This window comes from Gobio gobio, assembly GCF_949357685.1.
Source record: "Gobio gobio genome assembly, chromosome: 14".
NCBI classification, from domain to species: domain Eukaryota; kingdom Metazoa; phylum Chordata; class Actinopteri; order Cypriniformes; family Gobionidae; genus Gobio; species Gobio gobio.
Window position 1 is genome coordinate 38,553,824 of NC_137107.1, and position 22,120 is coordinate 38,575,943.

General features: G+C 36.6%; 1 protein-coding gene across 1 annotated transcript in view; it reads left to right on the forward strand.

Moving 5' to 3' along the window:
* The window catches only part of arhgap24 (Rho GTPase activating protein 24), a 165,652-nt gene that overhangs the window by 25,351 nt on the left and 118,181 nt on the right, over positions 1 to 22,120 (forward strand). Inside the window, exon 2 of the mRNA XM_079835015.1 lies at positions 7,063 to 7,277. Within this exon, the coding sequence (XP_079691141.1) occupies positions 7,089 to 7,277 (189 nt within the window). The 5' untranslated portion in view covers positions 7,063 to 7,088. The remainder of the gene's footprint in view (positions 1 to 7,062; positions 7,278 to 22,120) is intronic.

The window sequence follows — 22,120 nt, forward strand, 5'->3', positions numbered from 1 at the left end:
CTATGTACAAATGAAATGTACGAGAGTCTGGTAAAACCAGGCTAGATAAAACTGACATTTCACCTCGAAATTGTCACGAAACATGCAAGAAGCAGCACAATATCATTTCGCCACAGGCACATTTTCCCAATGTTCATGTGTTATAATGCACACAAATGAAAAATATGCATTATGAAAGTAAATAGGATCAAGTTTGAGTTCATGTTGACCTAAACTCATGGGAGTCAGATTAGATAACAAAATTTTGGCTTAAATTACTTTGGGTTCACTTTTGGTCAATTGTACATTAGACTCTGGCATACAGTATCCCATGCAATGTGTGCTCAAGTTGTATGCTGTGTACTTTGGCAAATGGATATTCCATGCATATAGAAAATTTGCATAGTGCACACAGTTTATACTGAATGCTGCAGAAATAATAAAAGTAGTGTGACAGTTACGATTCCAAACATAGTTTTAGTGTGTGTGTGATGGCAGTACATCAAAACCATCAGCAGGATCTCTCTCCGCTCTGCAGCCCTGCACTTGCTAAGCAGATGACGGTAGTCGAGCAGACTGCTAAGGCTGCACATCTGGAGTTGATCGTAACCCACACACTTACACACACCGCCACCGCTGTGCACATGATAACGTGGCAGTGCTGCTTTTCTCACTGTGAAATTACTTTTACTGCAGGAAACAACACTATACAGTATTATAACTTTATAGTCCAGCTACTTCTCACAAGATACATTTACACAAAATACAACTAAAAGCTAGAATCCATACTAATACATTGCATCCAGATTTAACTAAATATCTCTAAAGTTCTGTGGAGTGATTTGAATCTGTTCACATACATGAACCATCTCAATGAACCAATTCAGAATGAATCAGACTTTCCAATGCTACATCTGAAAGAGAGCGCAAAAGTTAATATTGGTCAGACAAACCATTATTACCACAACACATTTATGTCAATTTTGCACAAACAATCATAAAGTGCCCCAATTATTCTAATTTAAAGGTTCCTAATTTTGTGTTGTAGGTATCCTACAATAGGTTTACATGCATTCAAAGTCAAAAAAATATTTTATCATAATATTCATTGCACATCACCTCATTTCTCAAAGAGTCTGAAATGGTTCGTTCGAAGATTCAGTCTGTCTAAACCCCTCCTTTCCAAGAGCCTACTCTGCTCTGATTGGTCATATTGGCCAAGTCTGTTGTGATTGGTCTGCCGCTTATAAACACGGAAATGTAACACTCATTACCATATCTGAATTTGAATTAGATGTTGTTTACAGGGCAGCCAATGGAGATCTTAGGTTGGCATTATGCAATTTTTTTTACATTGTTATGTAGGTTTATAACAGGAAGTAAGACTGGAATTGCTGACGACTCATTTTGGCAGTTCAGAATCGATTATTTTAGGAGACAATATTTGTCTTTGATCTTTAAAGACCTTTTACATTCACAAACAGCTATATTACTAATGGCATTAAAAGTTAATTTTCAAAAAAGCCTTATAGGGGCACTTTAAAATTCTCTTAAAAGTTTTATTGGCATCTATGGTTCCATGAAGAATCTTTAACATCGGTCCTTTCCACTGGACAAAAGTTTCTTTAGGTTATTAATACGTTCTTCACACTAAGAAAATAATATATATTTTTGAACTGTTCAATGAACAGTTCTTTGGTCAACCCAAAATGGTTCTTCTGGCCTTGCTGCAAAAAACCCTTTTTGTAACCTTTAGTTTTAAGAGTGCACAAACAGAGCAATGATTCCTGGAATATACTATGAGTTGCTTACTTATAGTGTGTGCATGTCCCTGTTTGAACCATTTTTGGGTCTCCGGTGCTGTCAGCATTGAGAAACACCATCATCTGAGTTCATTTCCGAAGCTGTTTGAGGAAATTAGATGCAGGGGCGGTATTTCAAAATCCTGTCTAGGGCTCAACATGTTCTGGCTCTGTCACTGTCTGAATCATTAATGAGGCAGAGAGCAAGAGAAAATAAGCCTTGACCTCTAAATATGACACGAACAAGAGGATTACTTCTATACACTTTTTTTCTTCTGCATGTGTTATCTCTTTTTCTCTGCATGAAGCGTAGCGGTTCTTCTGCAGATACGGCATGTTCACCTCAAAATCAGATAATAAGTTCTGAAGTAATTTTCTCAGGGTTATGAAGGATAATGTCAAGATTAGGCATAGAGATTGGTTGAAGGTTCATAGTGAAAATTATGATTCCAGTAGTTAGCATCTTGATTGTGAATCTGACATTAGCATTTCGATAAGCTTAACCATGCTACTGTTTAAATGTTCAGTAAGAATTATTATTATTATTATTTTTTTTTTAATGAATGCTGTAATTAACAAGGATGCATTCAATTGAACAAAAGTGATAGTAAAGACATTTTATATTGTTACAAATCATTAGTATTTCAAATATGATGCTGACATTAGCATGTTGCTAAGCTTAACCATGCTACCGTTCAAATATTTGGGATCAGTAAGATTTTTTTTTTAAAGAAATTAATACTTTTATTGAACAAGAATGCGTTAAATTGATCAAAAGTGACTGTAAAGATATTTTATAATGTTACAAATAATTTGTATTTCAAATTAATGCTGACATTAGCATGTCGCTAAGCTTAACCATGCGACCGTTCAAATGTTTGGGATTAGTAAGATTAAAAAAATATATATATATTATACTTTTATTTAACAAGGATGCATTAAATTGATCAAAAGTGTCAGTAAATACATTTTATAATGTTACAAATCATTAGTATTTCAAATATATAATGCTAACATTAGCATGTCGCTAAGCTTAACCATGCTACCATTCAAATGTTTGGGATAAGTACGATTTAAAAAAAAAAGAAATGAATACTTTTATTTAACAAGAATGCATTAAATTGATCAAAAGTGACTGTTAAGATATTTTATAATGTAACAAATCATTTGTATTTCATAAATGCAGTACTTTTTAACAAAATCCACAGAAATGTTAAGCAGCACAGCAGATTTCAACATTAATTAATAATAAGAAATGTTTCTTGAGCAGCAAATCAGCATTAGAATGATTTCTGAAGAATTATGTGACACTAATATGGAGTAATGATGCTGAAAATGTAGCTTTAACATCACAGGAATAACATTTTAAAACATTTAAATAGAAATAAATATTTCTGTTTTTACTATTGATCAAATAAATGCAGTGTTGGTAAGCATAAGAAACATTTAAAAAAATCAATAAAACTTCTGACAGACCCCAAAGTTTTTATCAGAAGTGTACTTGTGCTCTGTGGTTTCTTATGTAACACGCACAGACTTGATTCTAATAGTTGGGATTCTAATGTTAGCATGTTGCTAAGCTAATGTTTTGATACTCTAAAATCACAAAATTTACATGTAAATACATGGGTGAAATCGTTGGTTTTTAATTAAATGAGTGATTTATGAGTAAAAATAGTTTCTACACCAGTGTACTTTAACACATTTTATCACGTTTACCTTAAACAACAACACAGAGAGATCTGGAAGCTGCAGACAGACTCTGAGTCTGGTCTACTCAAAAAGTACTGAGGAAAAAGACCAAATGTGAGGAATGTTTCCTCAGTTTGAAGTCCAGCGCCACTTTTTGATTTGAATGGGAGAAAAAACGAAACTTACTCAAAGGGAATGGTTTCCCAGATTCCCACACAGACTAGCACACACACAAACAGCAAACATCACACATGTGCTGAGGCAGCGAGTAACAAATCTACACTGACGGGCGTGACATGATCTTGATATCTCGATGGGCAGAAGCATGAAGATTCTAGCTTGGCAGCATCTCCTTCTCTGAAAGATTTAATCTAAAATCATAAACACTGACATAAAACACCCTTTTATGATTTCATGCCTTCATGTCTGGCTGTCAGACAGTCACTTAAATGAACGTCAGGTGTTTGGCCGACTGCCGCGTTTTGCAGATATGTGATTCCCAGTCTTGTCTGTCTTTGCTGAAGCACTTGTGGCGGACAGATACACACTTATAATTCCAGCTCCCAGCAAAAGCAGTAACTGTTTAGATGTTGAATTTTTAATGGTTTGTTCCTGGACGGCGTCTCCCGGCTCTGTGTGCGGCACAGATTTTAATCTCTTAAGCAGAATGTTGTTGTGGGAAGGTCTGGTGATCTTGTAGACTCATGAAAAGACAGTCTTATTCCAACTGCTAACAGCATATGAGTTTTGTTTTGGGAAGGTGAGAGAGAAAATGGAAAGGAGTGAGTGGTGGAGGAGACTGGAGGTCACTTCCTCCCTGGTGTCCACAGATTTGCTGAGCTTTTGATTATTTTTTTTTGCTACCTCATAAACTCATAAAGCACAGACTTGAAAAGATCTTGTGGTCATTGTGAAAGTTAATGTCGGTAGGTCATAACATAAATACAGTGGGGTCAGAGGTCAGACTGTGACAAAAAAAAAAAAATCACTTTTGTTATTATTTAAAACAATCGCATTTAAAAATACAATTTTTTTTTTTACTAACATTGAAAAGTTTGGAGTCAGTAAGATTTTTATTTTATTTTAATTACATTTATAATTTTACCAAAAAATTATGTTTCAAATAAATGCTGTTCTTTTGAACTTTCTATTCATCAAAGAATCCTGGAAGCAATCTAACATGGTAATGACTGGTAAAAGAAAAAAAGAAAAGATTTACCATTACAGGAATAGGTTACATTTTAAAATATATTAAAATAGAAAGCAGTTATTTTAAATTGTGATAATAATTCCACAAATGAACTGTTTTACTGTGTTTTCTATCAAATAAATGCAGTCGTGGTGAGCGTAATATAATATTAATGTTAATTTTCGAATAATATTTACTATGTATAATGTTGTTAGTTGCTTTGGATAAAAGCATCTGGCAAATGCATAAATGCTAAAATAAATATAATAAATAAATCTCAATTTATTATTATTAGTATAATATTTTCTTTATTCTAGTAATCATTTTCTATAATTCTAATATTTACTTAATAATATTATTTTACTGTATTATAAAGATATTAGTTAATATATATATATATATTACACATTTATAATATATTAGTGCTTTCAGTGTGTGTGTGTGTGTGTGTGTGTGTGTGTGTGTGTGTGTGTGTGTGTGTGTGTGTGTGTGTGTGTGTGTGTGTGTGTGTGTATATATATATATATATATATATTAGTGGTGGGCATAGATAATTTTTTTTAATCGAGATTAATCTCACTGTAATCTTGGAATTAATCTAGATTAAAATGGCTCATTTGAATTCTGCCGAAGGCCTTCAGAATATGTGTGCTCGTAAGTGATCGTTTGTCTTTTTGTAGTTTGAATAATAAATAACTTCTGTCCCTTTAAGACCTGACGCACGCATGGATCCCAAACACTGTTCCTGTGAGCTGGCTTCGACTGTGTTTTCTTTAAAACTCACCAAGGTGGGCATTGAGACATTTTTGAGTGTATTTGACCATTAATAAACTGGAAAAAGGAGCTCTTTTCTGCACTTGTATGTCAGAGGCAGCTTTATTACGGTATGTGTGTGTGCGCTTCAGATGCGAGCGCGAAATCTGCGGGAATTTGTAGAATTAACGTTATGTGCAACCCCGTGCGAAAATCAGACCGGTCACACCAATACTAACACGCTGTCATGAGGAAAAATCCAGCAGAACACGCGTTCGCCATGTTCAGAGGATTAACCGGACTGAATGAGAGGAGGCGGGTGTGTCAACTCTCTGTCGGTCGAAGAGGAGAGGAGGGCGCAGCTGATATCGATACTGTAGAAAATGAGTATCGTATCGTTTCAGATATTTCAGTATCGATACATAGCGAAATATCGATATTTTTGACAACACTAGTAGGCATAAACACAGGTTTCGAAGACTCGTTCTCTCGCCCCCTACAGTGCAATTCGGCTAGGTATACATCCGCGCTAAAATATCAAGGTGAAAGTCATCATAGCTTGCGTAGTATAGACCCAGCTCCCAACCCAACTTTGAGAATAGATTAACGGCGATATTTGTTTTATCACCCGATAAGAGTCTCACGTTAACACAGCACTTTAATGCTGATAACGGCCCACCACTAATAAATATATATATATATATACATTCCTCTCACATACATATATTTTCTAGGAGAATGTATGCGTGTGAGAGTAGAAATGTATGTATGTGAAGAATGTAAGTGTGTGAGAGTAGAAAATATATATATGTGAAAGGAGAATGTATGCGTGTGAGAGTAGAAAATATATGTGAAAGGATAATTGAAAATATAAGTGTGTGAGAGTAGAAAATATGTGAAAGGAGAATGTTGTGAGAGTAGAATAAATATGTATGTGAAAGGAGAATGTAAGTGTGTGAGAGTACCAGAATGAATTATGGCTTGTACGGCCCCTCTTACAAATATTTTATATATATATATATATATATATATATATATATATATATATATATATATATATATATATATATATATATATATATATATATATATATATATATATATATATATATATATATATATATATATATATATATATATATATATATATATATATAGTTTGGAAACATTAAGGTTTTTTAATGTTTTTGAAAGTAGTCTCTTAAACAGCTGCATTTATTTAATAAAAACAGTAATACTATGAAATATTGTTACAATTTAAATTAACTGGTTTCTGTTGTAATATATTTTAAAATTTAATTTATTCCTGTGAAGCAAAGCTCAATTTTCAGCACTCATTATTTCAGTCTGCAGTGTCCCGTTTTTTTTTATTTCTATATAATTTTTTTTTTTATATGTATCTGAACTAATGTTTTAGGCCGGATGACCTTAGAAGTCAAATGAATGTTTTGTGAGCATTTGCGTATCTTGACAAATGCAAATCCGGCATGGATGGAGTGAGCAGTATGGTGACATAGCAGGGCAACGATATGCCCTTCCCTTGTATTAATACTAGAACACCTGCCTGAGAGGTTAGTCATGTGACTTTTGTCATGCTTTCATTTGTATCATATGCTAAAACAAACACCGTCTCGCCTTCTGTCTCAGGTACAGGGAGGTCTGTCAAATCGGTAATGGAAGAGCAGGCTGGCAGCGCGGGCAACAGCCCCCAGCACGGCCGCGGATCGGCCAGGCAGGACGTCCTCCGATGCGGCTGGCTCCGGAAGCAAGGAGGTTTCGTGAAGACCTGGCACACGCGTTGGTTCGTCCTCCGAGGAGACCAACTGCACTACTACAAGGATGAGGACGAGACCAAGGCTTTGGTGAGAAATGAACTCGTTTTCATCTATAAAACTGATAGGTCGTGTCTTTACACGCAAACACGTGCAGATGTGCACGTTACATTGTTTACACGCGCAAATATCACAACATTCTCCAAGTTCGAATCTCATGCCAAGACCCAAACAAGAGAGGTGAGGAAAGAGTGACCTGCTTTTTACCTCTTATCGACCTCTCCTGAATGATGAATTGTCACGGTTCCTCGTCCAACAATGGAGATTTTTATCCTCGAGGTCATGCAGCTGGTCTTGAGTAGGTGGACAAAAGTGTTTACTATGGAATCAGGCGGGAATTTGAGATGGTTCCATAAATCTCCCTTAAAACCATCCCGTCTTGTGCCTCCACTGAGAGGAAGACAGGCTCTTTGCCTACAGGAATATTAAAGATTTATACCTTCACGTCTGCGCTTTAGGGTTCGTCTCCTCTATATCTTTGAAGTTCCATGTTCAGCTTAAATTTTCATGTTTAATGCTCTGGTAGAGCTTGTCACAGGTTTCGTCGGCCGTCAGATATTGGATTTCAAGGGCAGGCAGCATCTTCGTTCGTGGTTTCGTTGACAAAGCTATCAAAGGACACTGTATACGCCTTTTAAAGGGAACGAGAGTCTTTGAAGTTCTTCAGACGAGCATATTTGAGGTTGTTAAAATACTTAAGAAAGGATAGATGCTGTGAAGCTCCACTGGCAAATGTTTACACAGATATGAGAAAGTCTTTTATCAAAATGCTAAAGTGTGTTCTACTTTGAGTAGCTCTGTTGAAAATAAACTTGAAACACATTTTGGTCTCATTCGTTTACTAGTTAATGCATTAACTAACAATGAGCAATACATTTGTTACAGTATTTATTCATCTTTGTTCATTTCAAATCCAGCTGTTCATTATTTGTTCCTGTTAGTTCACAGCGCATTAACTAATGTTAACAAATACAACATTTGATGTTAATAATGCATTAGTAAATGTTAAAATAAACAAATAACTATTAATAAATGCTGTAATTTATTCATTGAATTAATGGTAATTTTTTGTGTACCTTACTGTAAATTGAAAAATGTTTGCCCATGTTTTTATACAAATAGTGCAATAAGTATTATAAGTAATTATTCTAATACATAATACACTATAACAAAGTACATATCATAATATTTTTTATAATTTTTACTGTAATGTTTTAATAATATTATCATGTATATAATGCTATACTATTATGAAGCAAATATAACTGTAACTCTATTATAAACTATAACTATATAACTATTATAGTTTTATTATGTAGCCATATATGCATTATAATTATATTATATGCATTATAATATTTACTTTAATATATTTCAGTATTATTAATATTTTACGGTGGTATAAAGGCTTTGCCAGTGGATTTATCATGTTTAGATTTACATGTTTCATAATTTACACTTTACAATTGTATAAAGTAAACATTTTATAATATTTATTTTCTAATAATATGTAATAATACTTAATAAATAAATCCCATAAATGTATTATTATATATTTTTTCTTTGTTACAATCATCATACATGCTTTATAATAATAAAAAAATTGCACTATAATATTTACTTTATTAAACTTTGGTATTATTAATATTTTACAATGGTATAACGATTTTTTTCCAATGGATTTATCATAATATTTAGATTTAAATGAATCATAATTTACACCTAACAATTGTAAATATATTATAATATTTTATTTTATAATAATATTTACTATATGTTTGACTAAATAAATAAATCCTACTAATATATATTTTGTACTTTTTTTTTATAATCACCATAAATGCTTTATAATAATAAAATAGGCACAATATTTACTTTAATGCACTTTCGTATTAATAATACTTTAATTTTATTATAAAGATTTTAAGGAAGGGTTTATTTATCATTATATTTACCTTTACATTTATAATATTTATGTTATACGTTCATAAAGTAAACATTTTATAATATTTTATTTTATTTTCTAATAATATTTATTGAATAACTTAAGTAAATATAGTAAATAAATAAAACTATTATATTTTCTTTATTATAGTAATATTTCCTTTATTATTATATTTTTTATAATATTGTATATTAAATATTATAATACATAAATCCCTCTGTAATATCTTTTAGAGCCATTTATGTGAAGCGTTTGGTTTATTTATGTTTAGTGGTAATTGAGTTTTGTGTGAATGGACTTGTTTGTCTGTAATCTATTTGTACGACATTTCATTGTAAATAAGCCGCCATTCAAAGTTCCTAAAGCGGGTTTGTGGGTCAAGTGTACAAATATTTCTGTCAAACAAGTTGAATTAGTGATTGATTCTCATTCATGGCATGGGTTTTCTGTGGGTTAATCCCACACTATGTCTGGACTAATGCCGTTCGTGCGTGCATTGTGTGTCAGTGTTTATGTCTTTGCACACGTGTGTATGAGCAAGAAAGCAATAAGAGGTCAGGTGAGCTCAGACATGCTTTGCCATGACAAAGCAAGTGCATTGATGCGAATCACCACAATATAAATCAAACCCATGTGCCCGTGTGTGCAAAACTGATTCATAAGACCTCTGATGACCTGGTAACATCAAAACTCAGGATATACTCATGCTTTTCATCTGTTTTCCCCCCAAAGCCACTGCTGAGTATTTGAGGAGCGAATGGAAAGGCAGACATGAGTCAGTGACTGTTATGACAGGCTGTTGTTGACACAATAACCAGACATTCAACCATGAAAGGACAGCTTTTGTTTTTTCTTTGCATATTGTTTAATCATTGCCATAAACTCCTCCATATGTTCAGAAATAGTCAAAATAGTTCCATGTATGTGTGCGGGTCTTAGAGGTCTCTATGGCAACGGCTTTCAGTGCTACAGGGAAAACCACTGACACCACATCAGACAAGATTCAAATCATGCTTTCACTGTCTTTGTGCTGAGAGCGAGAGAGAGAGAGAGAGAGAGAGAGAGAGAGAGAGAAGATCTGCTATGAATTCTGCACCCGTCTAATGAGAAACAGACTATCTATCTATCTATCTATCTATCTATCTATCTATCTATCTATCTATCTATCTATCTATCTATCTATCTATCTATCTATCTATCTATCTATCTATCTATCTATCTATCTATCTATCTATCTATCTATCTATCTATCTATCTATCTATCTATCTATCTATCTATCTATCTATCTATCTATCTATCTATCTATCTATCTATCTATCTATCCATCCATCCATCCATCCGTTTTATTGTGTGTTTTATAATGCATTTTACTCTTTAATTGTGTTTTCAATTATTTATGAAAAGACATGGATTGCAGTTTGTAATACTACTTTGAAAATACTTATAATTCAAAAAAAGATAAAAGATAGCTCTTTGAAATATAAGAAAAAAACACAATAGCCTATAATGCAGAAACAGTGAAGTCATCTAACTTCTGCATTAGGGTGATGATACACGGGGCAACTTTTTTGAGCAGTGTTGTGATGTTGCTTGGGCAACACGTTTCTGTCTGGATATTTTAGGTCGGTCGTGGGCCCTGTGTCTCACCTGGTTGCCTGTTGACGGCAACATTGCTCAGCAACATTGCCCAGAAGTTGCCCTGTGTATCATCACCTTTAGACTATTTTTAAACCCTGATGTTTAGTCTTTTTGTGGCTTTCACAAGAACCAGCTGTACTTTAGTGCAGCTTATTGACCAAATCAAACCGTAAGGAAAATATCCTGTTTAATCGGGGCTTCAAAGCCTATGAATAATCTGAGAATGTGCAAACTTTTAAAGTCAGGGCTTTTGATCGTATAAATTCAGTCATTTTGTGAAACTCTGCACAAGCTGTTTATGTAAGAAAAGTTTGTAAGAACGGCTTCGCCTTATAAGACCTTGCTCGTTCTTTGCTTCTCCGAGCATGTCTTTCTAAGATAGCAAGAAAAAATGACAGTAAAAGGTTGAAAGTTCCTAAAAAGAATCAGTCAGTCTTCCCATGGTGAACCTCTTTTTGAAGTACAAAAAATGCGTTGGCATATTTCAGCATATTTCTAGTCATCTAAAAGAACAGAAACAACTGAAGTTATGCATCACAAACAGGTTTTGACTACCATTTAAACACGTTTAAATATTCATAAGCATTACAGCATGTGATTTTCATTGGCCAAGATGTAGCCTAACCCTTCCAAGCACATTCTGTCTTTGTTCATCTCTCCTGCCTACACAACAAAGGTTAGGCTTTCAGAAAAAGGGAGCTAGACGGCAAACGGAAAGAACAACCGTCGGCCCACAATGCATCTGTTGTTCTGCTTTCTGTTTTATGAATGAGATCCCTTATGCATTTCAAAACGTGGAATATTATGGAGCCTGCCAGGAAAGACAATACAAGACCTCTCAGTGAAGTGAACACAGATGTTTATTTTCAAGGGCTTGTGTCCACCTATAATGTGTGAGAAGTGAAGAACAATTTTTTCCCCTTAAGTCTACTTTTAATGTTAGTCAACGTTTCTTACACTGAAAAGTGTCATAATTTAGTTCGCTCTCCCTCTCTCTGACCCTTATGGTGCGTTCACACCGGACGCGATTTGCGCGAGTGATTTACATGTTAAGTCAATGCAGAGACGCGAAATGGCATTCTGCGGCGCGATTCGCGCGAATGAGGCTGCGAGATTCGCGAGATTGAGGCGGTGCGAAGGACGCGAATTGAGCATTTTGAACGCGCGATTTGCACTTTGGCGGATATTTCGCGCCGCGTTAACCAATCAGCAGCTTGCTCTAGTAGTGACAACAATGAGGAGAAAATCTGTATATTAATATCTGGCTCAGACAATATGATTATCACTGTGATAAAATTAAATGACATGAAACACAACCCAGTCTCTTTTTGTTAAATGCAAGTTTATGAATGATCAATAATACAAAAGTACAAGTAAAAGGTATAATAAGCTATACATGAAATAAACCAAACAATTCAGTCAAACATTCAAAGTCAGTGCTAGTAGGCTAACGTTACAACTGCAACGTACAGTTATAGCCTAAACATATAAAGTAATGAAACTTCTCTTTGCCCTCAGCCTAAACGATTTGCCAGGGAACACATTATAGATCCATGAGACCAAAGATCGGCCGTTACAAGACGAATTATAGCTCGAGACACACCACAGAGACATCAGAGCCAGCGGCAGACGTCAGAAGGACTGGCCGAGGAAAGGTTGCCCTCGCCGGCGTTGACAAGCACTGAGCGCCGCTGTCCGCTGGAGCTCACCACTCCGAAAACGGCAGATAAAATGTTCAAACAGGCACTCTTTATATAAATAAACCACATATTTGAGCTTTAAACAACTACATTATTGACTGAAAAAGTCTTAAAACTATGTTTTGTCACACATTAACAGCAGATTTTAACAAGAAAAAGATGTGTAAACACAGCCCATGTCAGCCATTTCTCAACGAGACGAGCCGCTGGCAGAAGCCCCGCCCATGACGCAAATTCGCGTCTGTTGTGCAGTGAATGTCACACGCGATTCGTGCGAATTTCATGCGCGAATGAAGCGAGTAAACTCAAAATGTTCAAGCGTTCACCTTCGCGCAATAAGCGTGAATTATTCGCCTGAATCGCGTCCGGTGTGAACGCCACATTAGAGGTGTTTTTTGTTTCTTTACCTTTAAGACTGAGTGGGCCTAGTTGGTGAATACAATACCTATGAAACGTAAACAGTCATATTCTAATATAATTAATATACCATTCAAAAGTTTGGGGTCAGTATTTTGTTTGATCGCACCACACAGGCCAGCCTTCGCTCCCCACGTGCATCAATGAGCCTGTCGCCGGTTCACCACTGTTCCTTCCTTGGACCACTTTTGGTAGATACTGACCATTGGAAACACCCCATAAGAGCTGCAGTTTTGGAGATTCAAGATTCAAGATTCAAGAGTTTTATTTGTCACATACACAGTTATATACACAATATACAACTGGCAGTGAAATGTAAACAGGTCCGCTCCATGGACAGTGCAAATAACAGTTACAAGAAATTAAAATAGAAATAGAATAAAATTAGAATAAAAAGTATTAACATAAGTAGAATTATAAATAAATCAAGTAAAAGATAAAAATAGGAAATAAGATAAATAAAAATATAAAAAATATGTGGATATGATAAGTGAGATAAACTGTAGACTTAAAAATAAGTGGTTAACATAAAATATATATATATGTATATATAAAGAAGTATAATGTGCAAGGTTTATTACAGGTTGTTACGCAGTAACAATAGGAAAGTAAAGTGCAGTGCAATTGCAGTATGTGGATGTTAATGTTAAAAAACCGTATGTTTATGCGTGTGCGGGGGTGAAGTGAAGTCACGTGACTGAGTTCAGGAGTCTGATGGCCTGGGGGAAGAAACTCCTCCTGAGTCTTTCAGTTTTTGCCATCAGGCTACGGAAGCGCTTACCAGATGGCAGCAGGGTGAAGTGAGAGTTTGCAGGGTGATTAATGTCTCTGATGATTTTAGTAGCTCTACCTCTGCAGCGTTTGGTGTAGATGTCCTGCAGAGACGGGAGAGCTGAGCCTGAGATGCGCTCGGATAAGCGCACCACTCTTTGCAGGGCTTTGCAGTCGTGACTGGTGCTGTTCCCGTACCACGCTGTGATGCACTGAGTCAGGACACTTTCTATCGCCCCTCGATAGAAAGTTTTCAGGATGGCTGGTGAAACCCTGAATTTCCTCAGCTGGCGCAGGTGGTAGAGTCTTTGCCTGGCTTTTTTCACCTGTGTCTGGATGTGTGTAGTCCAGGTCAGATCCTCGGAGATGTTCACACCCAGGCATTTGAAGCTGCTCACTCTCTCTACCGGTGTCCCGCTGATCATGAGAGGGGAGTATGACCGATGCTGTCTCTTCCTGAAGTCCACAATCAGTTCTTTGGTCTTGCTAACATTCAGAGAGAGACAGTTGTCCTGGCACCATGATGTCAGTTGCTCCACTTCGTCCAAGTATGCCGTCTCATTGTTGTTGGAGATGAGACCCAGGACAACAGTATCATCAGCAAACTTGATGATAGAGGTGGAGCTGTGTGTGGACAAACAGTCATGGGTGTAGAGAGAGTAGAGCAGGGGACTCAGCACACAGCCCTGTGGAGCTCCAACACTCAGGGTGATGGAGGTGGAGGTGAACTGGCCTACTCTCACCGCCTGGGGTCTGCCAGTGAGGAAATCTTCAATCCAGAGGCAGAGAGAAGAATTCAGGCCTAGATCCAGGAGTTTGTGTGTTAGCTTAATGGGAACTATGGTGTTAAAGGCTGAGCTATAGTCAATAAATAGCAACCTGACATAGTTCCCACTTTTGCTGTCGATGTGAGTGAGGCAGGAGTGAAGGACGTGAGAAATGGCATCTTCAGTCGATCTATTGGGACGATAGGCAAACTGAAGAGGGTCCAAAGTGTCAGGAATGGAGGAGCAAATGTTGTTTTTAATGAGTCTCTCAAAGACCTTCATGACTAAAGATGTGAGAGCCACTGGACGATAGTCATTTAGGCAAGAGGGTTTACTGATCTTAGGTACAGGGATGATGGAGGATCGTTTGAAGGAGGTGGGGACAACAGATGTAGCAAGGGACTCGTTGAATATGGATGTAAAGAGCCCTGCGAGCTGATCAGCACAGGACCGCAGAACACGACCTGAAATACCATCCGGCCCAGCAGCTTTCCTGACATCCACACGTTTGAGTGCCCTCCGAACCTCGTCCTCCGAGACAGAGATCACGTGACCGTTGCTGCTCTGAGGGACTCTCTCTGACGCGTCACTCGCCGGAGTCGCGCTGCCGCGATTACCATCAAAGCGAGCGTAGAAAGAGTTTAACTCGTTCACCAGTAACGGATCAGCTCTCACCTCTGCAGAGGATTTAGTTCCAAAAGCACAGATGGTTCTCAGTCCCTGCCACATCCGCCGGGAGTCGTTGAGTTGGAAATGAGATTCCACTCTGTCTTTATAGCGGAGTTTTGCGGCTTTAACGGCGCGCCGGAGGGCGTAACATGAAGCTTTGTACTCCCTCATATCCCCCGTTAGGAGACCGGCATTGTAAGCGGTGGTGCGCGAGTTTACTGCAGTGCGAATTGAACTGTCCACCCACGGTTTCTGATTAGGGAAGGACGTTATAGTTAATGTTTGTGTGGCTTGCTCTGTCAGTGTGTTAATAAAGCAGAGCGCCACTTCTGTGAACTCGCTGACGTCTTCAGAACTCGCGCGGAACATGTCCCAGTCGACGTCATGCGCTGACCCAGTCGTCTAGCCATCACAATTTCGCCCTTGTCAAACTGGGTCAAACGAGATGCGACGAGATGCGCTGACCCAGTCGTCTAGCCATCACAATTTCGCCCTTGTCAAACTGGGTCAAATCCTTACGCTTGCCAATTTTTCTGCCTCTAACACATCAACTTTGTGGACAAAATGTTCACTTGCTGCCTAATATATCCCACCCATCATCATGTTATGCCTGATCGGTATGTGTGTGTATATAAAAAATGCTGGGTAAAAAATAACCCAAGTTGGATTGAAAATGGACTAACCCAGCAATTGGGTTGTTTTAAGCAAACATTTATCCCAACTGCTGGGTTAAAACAACCCAAATGCTTGGGTTAAAACAACCCAATTGCTGGGTTAGTCCATTTTCAACCTCAACCCTATTATTGTATAATTTATAGATTATATATATTATGCAAAATATTATATTTTACTATATTTATTTATAATATATTTATATATAATAATATAATATAATTATATTACATATAATAATTATTGTTGTTACAAATGCTAAATATATATATATATTTTTTTTTTCCTTTTTTTTTTGTCTTGGTAAGATTGTGTAGAAGATAGTTGATGTTTGGTGGCTAAAAAGGATTTGAATTGTGCAAGACACAGTTGTGCCCGAAAAAAAAAAGACCCAACTGAAAGTCATAATTCGTACACCAACTGGGGAGGGAGTGTTATGAATGTTACAGTATATCTACATATTTTTAGTTCCAGAGAGCTGTTTTTCTTGGTGTGGCCCCTTTAAGGAAAACACAAATGGTAAATTTAGATCCTGTGTGTGCCTCTCTTTTCCACAAATAAAGGTGACCAGCAAACCAAAGACAAGTGCATTAATCCCAACTATCTTACCCACAACATGCTCCGTTGCTTTTATTTTCTCTACAGCACAAACAAGCAGCTGAGTTTGTTTTAGTGATGGAAAACTTGTCTGTAAGTAGGGCACACAGAGACAGTTTGTGCTATTTGCACAGAGCCCATCATCTCCCCGAACTATCATGCAGCAAACAGAACGATAGACCGGCAACACCTTTGGAACTAAAAAAACATCATGATACCAAAGTTATATCGTACATCCAAGACAAGAGATACTGCCAGAATAAATCCCCAAATTCATCTGTTTGTAGTTGAGGAGGGTAGTGAAGTGTAATTAAGACGTCCCACAATGCAACAGAGCTACTAGAGGTGATGAAGCACTATCATTAAAGTGGCTATTAATTAGAATCTTCATTCAAAGCGATGGCTCCATTAGTTACCTGCCTCATTAGCTTAATTGCTGTCTCTCATCCCGGTGCATGAACATCTGCCCCCTAATGTTGCCCAAGGAGACGTGGCCTTCTGATACACACACACACACACACACACACACACACACACACACACACACACACACACACACACACACACTGACAGGATCATATCCTTGGAGTATGTGCCTGTTTCTGGCCATATATAGTTATTTAAGTTGAAATAGAGAGGGTCTTTGTACACTTGCGTCAACAGCGTGAAGTCAGGCACGCGGGGTTCATCGCAACGGTCTGGGGTCGTGTGCGTCTGTCACGTTCGGAATGCACAGAGCAGCTACTGGAAGGGTCAGAGGTCATCTGCTGGCATGCGGAGAGGGGCACTAGTGGGCAGGGAACCAACGCATGTGGGTTCGTTTTACGCACTCAAGTACAGATAGATGTTCATAAAGGGGCTTTTGTCCAGCTGTTTGGATTGCATAGTCATTGTAATTCAGCTGGAAGTAGAATAATTGGACACGTTGTGATGACACTGAGGTCGGAATGCTGTTTTAGTATCAGTGAAACTCTTAAAATAAATCTGGCAAAATGTAATACATTTTTAAATCCAATTTTATTTTAATTCTGATATTTAATATTTGCTATTTTATTTGATTCAGTAATCTTCTTCACTCAGGTTTTTATATATATTTATATATGTTTATATATTTATACTACCTGGAAAAATATTTATTTTTAATTTATTTTTAATCTTTCAGTTCTTGCAAAAAAATGTATTTTTAATGAAAAGTTTAATTATCATTATAATTTTATCATTATAATTTTATTAATTTTGATGTTTGATGCTGTTTTATTTTATATTTACTTTTTATTTTAAAAACAAGTGATGGAAATTTACTGGCCAAAATATTTTTATTTTATTTTATGTTTTTAATTTTCTAATTTTTTTAATAATTTTTTTTATTTTAATTCTATCTTTATTTTATTTTAAATCTATTTTTATTTTTGCCTGATAAAACATAAATTAATAAAAAGGAATAATTAATAATTTTATAATTAAATAATTTTACATGACTTTTTTGTCATGGAGGCAAATGTAATATATTTGGTTAATTTTAATATTGTTTTTTTTTAGTAATCTTCACTGGTTATATTTATATCTGTCAAAATATAAATTATTTATTTGCAAAAAATACATTGCATGAAAACATTTTATATTTATTTTGATATTATATTTACTCATAAAAAAAGTTATAGGAATTTTGTGGCGTTTCTTATTTTATTTTACTATTTTATTTTTGTTCAAAATTATTAATTCAAGTATTATGTGAGATTTATTTCTACCCCAATGTAAAAGTAGTTGTATTAACTATATCCTATATCCTACAGTACTAAACATGTCTTGAACACACAAGTATGCAATGTGCAATGATCAAATCCCTGATTATATGCACAGCAGCGTCTGTCTTCATGAGCTTATTTGCTGATGTGTCCTAAATGACCTGCTGAGCCTCTGTTTCCTCTTGTGCTTCCTGTTTCACTGTACTTAGAGACACCAGAGGTTGTCTGGGGAGCGCAGCATCTTTCATTGCTCACTAAATTAAGTCAGGGCTATTGGTTACAAAGCAGGATGAAAAACAATGGAGACCATAATCTGTTCACAAGGGATGTTTAAAGAGAACAGGTAAGGAGAGTATAGACACCTGAAATATTCATTTCTACAGGATACGAGCCATTAACTTTGAGCATAATCAGAAGGGAATTTGCTTAGAAAAATAGTGCTGATCTACTTGTAGCAGTTTTTCTGATGTGAATATGGTTCATAAGGTTATGGATCATTTTTTTTGCTAATCGATATTGTGGCTCAGAATGCTTCAACTTTAAATATAACAGTTGATCAGCACTTTTACTCTAAGGGTGTGTTCACACTTATAGTTCAGTTCTCTTGGTTCTTTTGGTCCGGACAAAACAAGAAGAAAATTATACATTTAGTTCTAGTTTGCTTGGGCTTGCTGCGATAGTCTGTGTTACTGATGTTCAGGCGAAACACCGGTTACATCATTTTGATTTTTATAGTAATAAAATAATTTAGTAGACTAGGTAAACCCTGCCTGATCTGCCGGCGATTTGATTTCGCCCTGCAACTCAATCTGGAAACCTGTACATTCATTTCTACTGCTTCTGTTACACTTTTGCGGGAACCAACCACAGACTGGCTTATTCACCTAGCGCGCTATTGGCGGGTTTAACACAATGACGGATAGAGAAGCGATGGGTCGTTGCCCGTTGATCACGCCTCTTGTGGTCTGATTGGTTAAAGGACTATCCAATTGCATACAGAGTCATTTGAATTATGCCCGCTGATCACGCCTCTTGCGGTCTGATTGATTGAAGGATTATCCAATTGCGTACAGAGTCATTTAATTTATGCTCGTTTATCACGCCTCTTGGGCAGTAGAAAATACATAGCAGACTCCCCAGACCAATGTTCAATCTTAAATTGAGCTTGGTCTGGTGATAGCCAGAAAAATCATTTAGTTAGAGAACAGACACTACAGTTAAAAACTGAACGTGTCTGCTCAATACAGTGAGAGATTAACGAGAGTCACAGCACAAACACAGCAGATCTCATTCATCAGAGAGTGAAGAGCTGACAGACCAGATGATCGCGGAAGATTTGGGTTCAAAGCGAAATGTAAAAGTGATTTAAGTGAGTTTGTTGTGTTTTTTGTTAAGAATAATAGGCTAATGAACCCACAATTCAACCATCCCGCCCCAGAATTGCCGCTAATTCTATACCGAAAGTAAAATGAGCACGGCTGCACGGGCATTCATTCACGGCCGCACACAGTGCGCACACATTTACGACTGCACAGTCATTCACGCTGCGTGTCCAGTCTGGCACGTTTTCAGTTCATGCCTATGGAAGCTTAACTTTCATAGGAATTCATTGAAAACACTCGCTTTGCTCCGCACCGCTCCGTTATGAATGCCTGAGCGGCCGTGCGCATTTTACTTTCTGTTTAAAATTGTGGATTTGAAAAGCCCCCGCCGGTGATACTGGTTTTATCAGTGTTGTCACGCGTCAATTAACCAGTGGGAAAATGTCCTCACCGTCACATCCCTACTTAGGGCCCTATTTTAACAATCTGAGCGCATGGTCTGAAGCGCATGGCCCAGGTGCACATTGGTGAGTCAGAATCCACTTATTCTAGTTTAACGATGGTCTGCGCGCCAGGCGCACGGTCCAAAAGGGTTGTACCTAGTCTCTTAATGACTCATGGGTGTGTTTTGGGCGTGTAATAAACCAATCAGAGTCTCATCTCCCATTCCCTTTTAAAAGCCAGCGCTTGCATCATGGCGGATTTGCTATTTACATGGCGGAATTTGCGAGCGGAAAGACTGAACGCTTCTCCAGAGAAGAATCCTTTTATTTTTTATATTTAAAAATTTTGTGTACCCTGTGTGTGTAATAAGCAGAGTGTACACGCGTTGTGCACCCGCCTATAGATGCATATTACTAATGCGCCCTTTAAATAACAAAAAATACTGCGCTATTGACTTTAGGTCAAGGTTTTTGTTGGTCAATGGTGCAGTCGTTTTCAATTGCCTCAAAATAGCAACGCGCCAACAATGCGCCTGAACACACCTCGTTTTCAGACCATGGGCGAACAGATGGACGTGAATGCATTTGCTTTTTAAACAACGTGGCGCAGAGCGTGAAAATCATAACTGCGTTGGGCTGAAACTAGCAAAAAACACTTTGTAACGCCTGGTGTTGCATTGCACCGGGTGTATGATAGAGCCCTTAGTGTTCACACTGTCATTTTTTAACACTGAAATTAAAGCTAAAACCAAAAGCTATAAAGTCACAACCCGATTGGACAGCTTTTACGATGTATATTTTGCAACAGAACATAAATAAACAATGTTGTACATGTGGTATGTTTTACCACTAAGGTTCTGACGCCTTTACCAAACTTTATTGGGCAACATAGCCTTTATGACGAGAAAAAAACGGTGTGTTCTGCCATTTTAGAATGTGACTTTACGTCCTGTTTCATATTTCAGTCGAACCATTTTATTTGGAAACGTGTTTCTTTTGTGTAACTTTTATGTCTTATTTCTGTAATCTTCTTTATGTCCTCTGTGCTCGCTCTCCCTAAATCTTTTGTTGCCATCCATCCTCCAGCAAACAAAATGTGAGGCAATATAACTTTACAGCACGGTGAATAGTCACCATAAAATATATTCCTTTTTAATGAGTCTCATCTGATTAGACCGTAAAACAACAATAAATGCAAAAGTTTGTTAAAAAGCAATATTTCAGCTGCAGAAAAGGCACCCATATTGTGTTTAGAAGATAATTCGGGAAAACATTGATCTGACATGGCGCGATATGAACTGAAATCTGAAAATATTGTTGGTGGTGTTCTTTTTAGGAAACTGAAATGTAGTTTTGCATGATAAATGAGAGGAAATATATTGCAGCTTTTAGAGAGAATTCTTGATATGCACTAAAGATGTGCACTAAAGGTCATGACAGCTGCAAAGTGAAAGCTGTTTTTTTTAAGTTTTAGAAGGAGATGCTTTTTCGTTTATGATGCTTGTTTAATGGTTACTTGATCACTTGATAACAATGTTTACTTGAAAGTCACCATGAAATTCAAAACAGCATTTTTTATGGAATATTTTATACTGCATTACACTGTAAACCTGAATAAGTTGGCAAAATTTGAGGCAACCAGTTGCTGTTAGTAAGTTTAAGTAAGCAGAACTTGCAGATTTTTATTTTGTAATCATATATTTTAATTGCTTTGAACTTGAAATATTTGAGTAAGCTAATTCATACATTTAACTTTAAAATATCATGTAATCTCAACTTTTTAGTAGTGGAAACTTGACCAGCTTTAACTAGCTAATTCAATAAATGCCACCTTGCTAATTGGTTACACAATGCTTTGGTAGCATTAGCATAGCATAGCACTTGCTGAATGAGGACCGCAATATAATACATTTAACGTATATCTGTTCTACAAAAAACAACAACATAACAGGAAACTCTTCTAAACTAGCATAACAAAACGTTAAACACTTGCACAAAAAACCCAACATAATATAACAGTTAATTTTGGCATTTACTGTCCCTTTTGAGTGTCATGGCAAAGCATGCTGGGAAATAGAAATCCCAGCCCAGTTTCGATGAAATTTAAGTTAAACAATTAAACAATTCAGATTACTTAAAATGTGTCAGTTTTGAGAACCCAAAAGAAAAAGAAAGTTCTAAATACT